Source organism: Vidua macroura, chromosome 15, assembly GCF_024509145.1.
Source record: "Vidua macroura isolate BioBank_ID:100142 chromosome 15, ASM2450914v1, whole genome shotgun sequence".
Taxonomy (NCBI): domain Eukaryota; kingdom Metazoa; phylum Chordata; class Aves; order Passeriformes; family Viduidae; genus Vidua; species Vidua macroura.
Genome location: NC_071585.1, coordinates 9,359,542 through 9,369,736, shown reverse-complemented (window position 1 = coordinate 9,369,736; position 10,195 = coordinate 9,359,542). Strand labels below are relative to the sequence as shown.

Here is a 10,195-nt window from a genome sequence, read left to right as displayed (position 1 = left end):
CTGGATTAAAACTTGGTAGTTGTGAGAGCAGCTGGCTCAAAGCCTGAGCTGTGCTGGTCAGATGTGCAGTGGTGGAACCTGTGCTGAAGCCCCAGTTTGTGACACTTGGCTGTTGGCACTGAGGTACCTGTGGAGGTGTAGGGGAGGGCTGGTCTACGTGCTCAAGGCATTGTGTAGCTTTGGCAGATTTGTAATAAATACTCTCACAAGTCTTGGTAGTTAGGATTGCATACAACTTACTTTCTCTAATTGAAATTCCCCTGCAGTACTGACTCAGACTTCAGCCAGATTCAAATTCTGTAGCTGCCTGGCAGGGATGTCAGCAGGAAAAGACTGTTTTTTTTTGGAGCTCTCAGTTGTCTTACCCACTCCAGTAATACTAGTGCTCAGCCGTAGAGAAAGACACTGGGGAGGTGCTGAGAGTTTGGGCTGTCATGTGGCTGCTGCCTGTGTTCCATGCTTCAGCTGAACCTGCTCCTTGCTGCTCTGCTCTAACAGGCACTGGCTGTGTACTCCGAAATTCCAGAAAGCAGGAGAGACTGATTTCCCACTGTTAAACTTTCTGTTGCTGTTTAACTTGTATTAAAGCTGGGGTTTTTTTTTACTCAAACTTTTTTTTTTTTTTTTAAGTCAGTGCATGATCAGGGATCAAGCTTCTCTTGGATAAAGGGATTGAGTGTGGGGTAGGGAGAGGCAAGGCTGGGTGTCAGTAGGAATTGTAGGAAAAAAGTGTTTTCTTTGTACCTTCGGCTTAGTATTTCAGCCTTACCCATTGAAGGTTATTGGCAGTTACTCTAAAAACTATTCAAACATATACAGATACTGAAGGGAAAAAACAAAAGCAAGGAATCCTCTTGAATGCTAAGAAATAGTTACTTGAGAGTTTGATAGCATTATAACTTCCAGTGGCCTCTTTTGAACAGCCAGTCTGGCAATTACTTTATTTATAAAGCTATAAACATACTTTGAACATAAAAGCCAAAAAATACAAACTCAGTGAAGTAAAAAAATTACAACAAATGATGGATAGTCATTGGACAAATGAAGATACAGCTGCAAAACATTTATCCCTGCTACATACATACAGTGGTTTTACTTGTTAATGAAGTGGTACTTCCATGACTTCTACATTCAGACTGATTTCAGGAATTCAAATATGTATTTCAGGAAGAGTTAAAACTACTGTAAAATAACTCAAAAAATTCTTGTTGAGATAAAAACTTCAGGGCAACGTCTTCCTTTTATTAAAAAAGAGTATTAACACAAAATAGCAACACTTCATATTGCTGTTTGAAAGACACTTTTTTTGGTAGTAGTAACTTTGTTTTGGCATTGGTTATCAGCCGTGGGGCCACAGAACAGAAGTCAGTCATGCTGTTTTGTCTTGGAAAGGGGCAGCCAAACAGTATCTTTTCTGTGTTTTGGAATAAAAATAATGAAATTTTCTCAGGTACCCCAGTATAAACTGAGTGCAGTATAGCACAAGTGGGTATTCTGAGTTTATCCTGCAGTAGCTGGAAGCACAGGGTAAGGTCTGGCCTGTATGTATAGAGCAGAGCACATGTAGACAACGCTGGGGGTGTGACTGCTCCAGCTCTGGGGCTCTGAAAATGCTTCTGTGCCACGGGGGCACAGGGAGGGGCTCCTGGAGAGGGGGTGTTAGGTGTCACTAAGGAGCTTTTGCAGGAGTCAGTTGGAATAGCAATGGTGAGAGGCAGCTGTAATGCAGATGAGCCTCTTGCTGGTCGAGGCAGGGACTCACAACACCATGGAGGGGCCAGAGGAGCCTTGAAATAAGTGGGTGAAAGTCCCAGGGTGTGAAATGAATGAGGGCTGGTCTGGGTGCCTCGGCCAGTTTAATACTGATCAGGACTTTCCCTGAAATTTCCTCTGGTGTTATTTATACACATCAGCTGCTTCTTTTCTACCTGCCTTTGCTTTGCTGCTAAGTTCTATCTGTCATCCAACCACACAATAGCAGTCAGGTGTTGAGTTACACGAGCCTTACACCCAGTATGGGGTACACCAGGCTATGGTGGCTGGTCTGTCATCTGTGGTGTTTCCAGTAGGTGACACTTACAGCACCTTGCAGCAGAGGGTCTCAGAGTGACAAATGATGAGCTGAGACACAGCTATTTTTAAAGCTGTATTTTTTTGTTTGTTTGAAAATCAAATGATTAAAGAGACCATATAAGGTCTAGCAAGTCTACTGAGTTCCTCTGTTCAGCACCAGAACACGTTGGCTAAGCTTGCTAAAATAATTTAAAATGAGCAGATTGCATATTGATCTAGTGCTATGTAATTAACCCTCTGAGTGCAGTCAGTACAAAAGTGTACAGTTGGCATTGGATCAGGTAATGCTACTTCTCCAAGGGTTAAAATGATTCTCAAACTTCAAAATAACTCTTTGCAAACTTGTCAGGTTTGTGCACATAGCTTTCTGTCAGTGCTTCTGAAGTTACATTTATACAGGAGAGGAATAAAGAAATAGGTTTAGATCTTCAAAACTAAAACCAGAAATAAAAAATCTACACTACTAGAAGCAAAACTATCTAAATAAAGGGACTAAACCCAAAGCTGCTCTACAGACTAGTTAGGTTTGGCTTTTTTTTTTTTAATTTTTAAATCTTTGAGGCATAAACTTGGTTAAAAAGTTACATTTAATCCAATGTAAAAAATTATGGTTTTTGTTTTTGCATTAAGAAAAAAATATAAAAATAGTTTGTACATTATAAAGGTCATCTTAAATTTCTTGCAGTTCTACAATAATATTACTACATAATTTGTATTCAGTACTCCAAAATCCATCTATCAAGTAGGAAAAAAATAGTGCCCCCTCTACCTCTGTGTGGTGTCATTTTTCTCTTCAGCAGTCTGGAATAGATTTCTTTCAAACAGGAAAAAAAGTCTGCACTGGACTAGACTGTGGTCTCTGAGAAGACTGTAAACCTGAAGTAAATCCAGAACTTGGAATTATTTGGGATTTACATCAGTTCATGGAGATCATAATCCATCCACAGTGTTTTTTGTTTATCAAACTCAAAATATAAATACAATACCAGAAAGTGGTAAACATTTTAAAGCTGGAGAGAATACATTATCATTTGGCATTGTCAGTGGGGTGGAGGGAGAATCTTTTAGAAAAAGCTAGAATAAGGTTTTTTAAAAAGTTCTACACTGAATCATGAAAAAGAGGGTTCTTATCTTGCCGAGGGTACGTACAGACAGATGCCTACAGAGCAGGGCACTGAGTCTGCTCTGCTGCCACACTGCCCCGCCACAGGAGAGCTCACACCTCTCCTGAAGGACCCGCTGGGCCAGCGTGGTCCTCTGCCCTGGGCTAGTGTGATCCTGGGCCACTGGCCAGCGTGGTCCTCTGCCCTGGGCTAGTGTGATCCTGGGCCACTGGCCAGCGTGGTCCTCTGCCCTGGGCTAGTGTGATCCTGGGCCACTGGCTAGCCTGCCGGGGCTGCTGGCTCCCCACATGCCCTGCCCTGCTTGCTGGTGTGGAGGTGCAGAGCTCGATCAGAGCCTACAAAAGCAACAGACTGATTTCTGAGCCTTTGGCCAGTGTGTCTGGTGGGATTTCTGACCATCCACATCTGCAGAGGACAATTCCTAACAGCAGGGCAGACCCTGCACCTGACCAATGTCCTGAGCAACCATCAGCCCTTCCAGCAGCTGGTCCGGGCTCCTTTGCCTGGCTGGTGCTCCCTTTTCCTCTGCCTTGCTGTACAACCGTGGAATGGGACATGTCTGCACAGAGACCTGTTACCTGCAAACATCTTCCTGTTGTCAAACAAGAAGTTAAAAAAATTCACCTCATCAGTTTAAATACTTAATTTCTCTTTTACCCGGTCAGATCAGAACGCCAGCATTGCTTCGTTTCCTTTTCAGACATACGGGCTTTTAAAAAATTCTCCTATTCCAGCTTTTCCAGCTCCTTGATGTAAGGGCTATGGGAGATCTGTGAGTGACTACACTTTCAAGCACCTCGGAGGGCAGGGAGTGGGAGCCAGGGTTAGACTGACAGCACCTACCACCTACAGCAGCAAGCTGGGGATGTGGCTCTGCTCTCTGCGACACTTTGAGATAATGCAGTAAAAAAGAAACCAAAACAAAACCCCAAACAAACAAACAAAAAGCATCACAGGGCAGGGACAAAAGGCTTGTTTACTCATCAGCACTTTAAATTTTGGCAAGTACTTATTTTTTACCTTTTTTTTGGAAATTGCTTTTCTATGTTTATCACCCCTCCCCTCCAAAAAACCCCAACCAATTGAGTTTTCCATCATCCTTAAGTCATCCTGTCGCCAAACTTTGCATGTTTTACAGTGAGATGGGGATTTGGCTGGGCCTCTGGCTCTCGTCCGGGGGCAGCGGAACCAAGTGGGCGAGCGGAGTGCCCGGTGTGGCCAGCGGCTGGCGAGGGACTATGTCCCCGAGGAGGCGCGGCTGTAGGCGGGGGGCGCGGCGGGCGCCGAGGAGCGCCGGGCGCCGGGTCTGGAGGGGCCGGAGGCGGGCGGGAGGTGTGCGGACACGGGGCAGGGGTCGGGCTGGTCGCGGTGCGCGGGGTCGGCGGGGGCTGCGAGCTGCTCTGACGGGAAGGCGGAGGGGATGCATCGGAGTGCGTCCGGTGGGGATGGAGGGGAGTCTATAGCACTTCCATCGGAAGAAACTGGGCTGGCACAGCGTCCTTCTCCTTGTAGGTACCGAATGCACTTCTTTTTCCTCCTGGAACAGCAGAGAGGGACCTCTGTGAGTAACGGGAGGGTCCCGGCAGCCCCGCGGATCCGCCGTCCCCTTCTCCCCGCGGGGCCGGGATGGCGGCGGCGCTGCAGCGCTGCGGGGACACCGCCAGGCGGCGCCGGCGGGCCGGGAGCGGGGCCCGCAGGAAGGGGCTCGGCCGCAATGGGAGAGGAGGAGGAGGAGGAGGTGGGCATGAAACAGGAGTAAACATCAACATGCTGTAATAAAAATGAAAACAGAAAAGAAAAAAAAAGAAAAAAAAAGACCTCCCCATATTAATAATTATCAAAACCATGAAATGAAAATAATAATAAAAAAGTGAAACAATACAATTTAAAAATAATAATATAAATAATAATAAACACCCCAAAATTAAAAAAAATCAAAATAATAATAAAAATCTAACCCATGAGGTCATTCCTCACCAGCCACCACCCCAACAGCTTGAATTCTGTGTGGGTGCCTGGCTCTCACAAGTTCAGGACTAAAGCATTCCCTCCCCAGCTGCCACAGAGCCCACGCAGGGCCCATGGGACAGTCATGCGCGCTGGTGTCACAGGGCACGTCAGCACCACTGTGCTTAGCAGTCCCAGGCTGTGCTCTGCTGGGACACTGCCCTTCACACCAGTCTCGGCTTTTCTTGTCCCAAAATCTGAAGGTTCCAAGAGCTCATTTCCCAGCACTTTCCTAGCCTTGTGCACAGTATCATCTACTTAGAACCACGGACTGGTTTGGGTTGGAAGGGACCTTAATCCTCATCCCGTTTCAACCTCTCTGTCATGGGCAAGGACACCTTCCACTAGACAAGAGGTTGCTTCAAGTACCATCCAACTTGGCCTTAGCTTTCAGCTCTTCTCTTCTGCTGAGTTATCTCTGAATCTGAATGTACTTCCCATTCATCCCCACCTCCAAGGACAACTCAGTGATACAGCTGAGCAGAAATGTGCTCAGCAACCATTCAGGAAAAGGGAAGCCTGGGATTGGCTGGAGGGAGATGGTCTGAGGGTGTCTGAGGTCCTGCTTTGAAAACTGGAACAGTCCTGAGGCCTTCAGAGGATTTGTTGCTCCTTGGAGGGCAGATCACCTTTCACCTGCTCACTGAGCTAAAGGAAAATCAGCCCTGACAGAACTACCACACTTGAGCCCATGGGTTTCCTGGAGAGGAAGTGTTTGCTGTGACCTCCCCTTGGGATGTGACCTCTTCCTTGGGAAGTGGAGTACAGGTACAAAATGCAATGTGGGCAGAGATTGGCAGAAAGTCCTGCAGTGGTGACAGACTCAGTTCCATGCTTCCATTCGGTGGAGTGTGATAGAGCTCATCAGCTGGGGATGGCTTTACTGACCCAAAGGGGTTTTTACAGGACAGTACCCATCAGGGGCAGCTTTCCTCCCCCAGCCCTGCTCTTCTAGCAAGAAATCTGCTGGCACTGGGAAGGTCCCTAAGGCAGCAGCACCTGCCTTAGGGAACAGGGACCAGCCTTCTTTAATCCCTCCTGAAGAAACACTCAGGTTCCCCATGTTTGTATGTTATGATTTGGGGGTATCAAAAATACAAGTCACACATCATTCTTGCTGTAGCTGGGTTTGGCCATGACTCCTTCATATCCTGTGACAATTCTGTTCAGTATTTATCCTGAGTTCCCGGCGTCCCTTGTACATCCAGATTGTTTTAATCTGGTTGCCCAGAGTCAGTCCCTCACACTATCTTGTCTTCACTGTTTGTTGTGCTGGTTTTCCTTCTCTCCATGTGACAGATCCCTCATGTCACCTGCCTTGGGTCCTTGAGCACCTCAGTATAGATCCTCAAACAAAAGATCTCTCAAGATGTCACCTTAACAGTATTGAAGGGCCAATTCCTCTGCTGGAGCCTTTACAGCTAGAACAGTAAAAGAACATCTCCCACCCAGCTCCCTGCCTCGGCTGTCTCAGTTGAGGAAAACGGATCAAATGGAGAACTCGCTAATGCGGGCACACACCTTTCTTTGATCTTCCTAATGAAAAACCAGACAGTGTGAGAATGTGCATTAACTAGTCCAGTATTAAACATGACTTGCACTGGATGTGAACAGAGCAGTGCTATTACTGCTGTCAGTGCCATCGATAGCCGTGCTGACCCAATTAATGCAATAGGAAACAGGACAGCTCAGCTGAACTGAGTATTTAACTCGAGGGTATTTTCCATGGGTAGTAATTCCCCAGAGACAAGCCCGAGGAAGAGCTGTGTTTCCCAGAGACATCTTGGGAGTAGCTGAAGGATAGAGTTTCAATGACCTGTTTAAGATTACAGGAATGTGCCCATTGATTCATTGGCTTTAAAGTAACACGGGGAAAAATGCAGATGTGATACTACAGACTGCTGATAAAGGCCCAGTCCATGGGTTGTGCTGAGGTGGATGTTACACAGCTAAAGGTGTTTATCCCTCTCTAAGGGAACTTATCCCTCTCCCTTTGGAATCTACAGCACCCTGGAATGTTTGTCCAGGGTATGGGGAAGGAGTGTGAAAGCTCTAGAGCAGGAACACCCAGTCTTAACCAGTTAACCTCTCCTGTGGAGTGAAAATCCTCCTGGGGAAGTTGTTCTCCACAGGTGAGCAGAGCACGTTGGGCAGGAGCCCCTGAGTGGCAGCAGCGCGTTAGTACAGAATTGCAGAGCAGCTCTGGCTGACCAGGGCTTGGTTACACGGGGTACACAAGAAGAGCAAGCCAAGGTGTCCGGGCACTCCAGCAGCCTGTGTTAATTGGGAAGCCGTGCAGAGGAGAAGCTGAGTTCAGAGCTGGAATGGAGGCAGAGGGAAGGTGGAAGAAGTGTCCATGGAAGAGCGGGGCACTCAGCCTGGCAGCACAGCTGCAGGGGGCATGGGACAGTCCAGCAGCCCCCTCTGGATGTTCAAGTATTAACAAGACACTAAGGGAGCTGTGTCTGGATTCTTAATCAATTAAAAAATGGTGCTTGATGACCTACCCAGGGAATAAAAGGTAAACAGGGAGCTCTGCTGTTGTGGCACGCTGAGGTGCAGGAGGGGAGCTCATGTGAGCCTCAGCCACAGGGACTGGAGCTTGGGGTGCCGCAAGGTATGGGTCAGACTTGGGTCGACTAAATGATTTTAGTCACTTCAAGCTAAGGGAACACATCAAGCAGTACTTCCACCTTTTTCCTCGTGCATTGGTGTGAAACTGCAAATTGCAGATGTCTGTCTAAGCTGGAGTCTCTCTGTGCTCTGGCACCCAGATCCAGAAGCTCCCAGGAGCTTTCTCTGCCTGGCTGCCTTTGCAGCCCACTAAGCCCAGCAGCACTTGATTGAAGTGAACTTCACTATTTCTTGACCAAATCCATCTTTGGGAGCTTGAGGAGCACAGCACTGCTCTGTTTGCTGCTTGAGGCTGTCCCACCCCACCCATGGCAGGTACTGCAAAATTTAAGGTTCAGGAAGAGCTGAATCTTGAAATATATGGTTAGCCCAGTATAAACAGGAAAAAAAACCCCATTAAATTCTCACTTGCTGGCCCTAGGGTGCCACTAATGTGATTGGAAAGCACTAATAGAGGAAAAAAAGCCTCATGTAAGTATCACAGAGGTCTCCATCCTGGAAATAAACTTTTAAGACCAGGGAAGTCTATCAGCTGAAGAATATATACAGCACTAAACCAACACTGCCCCGGACGGGCTAAAAAACCCAGAGTACAGCCAGTCCCTTGCAGCTCAGAAAACTGAGGATGCCCAGAGCACACCCCATCCCTGCCTGGACAGAGCAGCCCCCGCTGGTGCCGGGATGGCTGCAGGACACCGGGATGGCTGCAGAAGGACACCTGGAGCTGATCCCCCTGTCCCAGGAACACCCAGCAGCGAGGAGATGCCGATACACACCTGCACGGGCCGCACCAGTCCGTTTGTTGGTTGAGGCCAAAGCGAGCTCTGCATTTCTTAGGAGAGGCAGGATCTGAACACAGAAGCATGCGCGGCGGAGAATGGGCAAGGCAGAGGCACAAAGAGGAGGAGAAGCACGAGGAAGAAAAGAGGCAACATCATTTTAGCCACTTTAACACACGACTAACAGACTACATTCCCATTATTTTCTGCTACAGAATGGCGCTGGCACCACCTGGAAAAAAGTGATCGTTAGGCAAGTATCAGTGATCACTGCCGGCAGCTGGAGGTGGTTTGGGAAACAGCTTCGAGAAACGTGGGCAATTACAGGGAAATTCACAGCTCTTCCAATTTCTTAAGTCTGGAAAAGCTGCCAAATCCCGGAGGCGATGCCTGACTCCTGTATCTGCATCCTTCCCGCTCCCTGCCTTTCAGCAGACACTACCGGGCTGCCAGCGAGCTCGGACTGCGCACGGAGAAAAGAGGAGGAAACGTTGCAGAAGCAGGCTGAAAGCAGAGTTAGCACCAAGGAGACCTAGGCCCAGGTATTCCACTCTGCCCCCCATTATACCCCTTCCATTTGTAATGGAAAAGCTGTTCTCCACCGCCTTTCCTAAAACGTTGCTGTTTTACTGTATAATTACAGGACTCATTGGGGTGAAGCCCTGTTTGCTTTCTGGCACATCATGGTTTTCGCTGGTATTGTGAATGAGGTTGGAACAGCACATTTCTGTGCTGGATTCAGCCTCTCTCTGTCAACCACCATCAATGTCTCGTTGTGTACAACCAGTAGTTGGTTTTCAATCTGTAACAGGCAAAATTACAATTTTTGCATCACACAGACAAGACATATATACGGATATATAAAAATATGCAACGCACTCTACGGAAAGCCCTAAAAGCTTGTATTCCTCTTATCAGACTCGGCACTGAATGGGATCAACAGTGTTAATTAAACTGAAGGTATTGCTGGGACACATCTCTTGATAATGATTCCCTTTTTAATGAATATTTATTGGTACAGATAATTCAGATTATTCCTGATGTGGCAGAAATATTTCAGAAATCAGCACATGACTAGCCTTGGATGATGGGAATGTGTCTGTGACCAGCTGAAGTCTGTCAAAAGGGCCTTTTCTAATCGGTAGGGTGGTACAGGGAGGTGGGGTTTAGTATGACTTTGCTTCAACTCTACATTACTTTGAAATGACAACCAAAGTTGGAGCAGTCCCGTGAATGATCTTCAGTCCTGCCACTACATTTCATCCCACACACAATATGGATGCATTTGAGAGGAATTTTCTTTAGTTAATATCATCTGTAGGTCTGATGGGGACATTCACCTTGGATGTTTTCAATAGATAAAGTTTAGTGATAGTTTATATGAAGTTATTTTACATTTGCCAAACTCCAATCTTTTCAGTTTTCACACACTACTCATGTTCTAAATCAAACATGTCTATTAAAAAGTCACAGAAATGTTAATTTACCATGGCTTAAAAAAATAATGAATGTGTATTTCTGTAGTTAAGCTCTGGAGAATAAAAGAAAACATGGTAAAACACAACAACTGCTTTGGAT

The 10,195-nt window shown here is 46.7% G+C and overlaps 1 protein-coding gene across 5 annotated transcripts in view; it reads right to left on the bottom strand.

Moving 5' to 3' along the window:
* Positions 1 to 911: 911 nt before the first annotated feature.
* Positions 912 to 10,195, bottom strand: part of TCF7 (transcription factor 7) — a 71,409-nt gene continuing 62,125 nt past the window's right edge. For 4 of the 5 annotated variants that reach the window (XM_053990977.1, XM_053990979.1, XM_053990978.1 and 1 more), the window contains one exon: positions 4,568 to 4,734. In XM_053990977.1, coding sequence (XP_053846952.1) covers positions 4,655 to 4,734 — 80 coding nt within the window. In that variant the 3' untranslated portion in view covers positions 4,568 to 4,654. Of the gene's footprint in view, positions 4,735 to 8,614; positions 8,688 to 10,195 lie in introns of all 5 variants that reach the window. The other variant, XM_053990982.1, reaches the window with a different exon arrangement.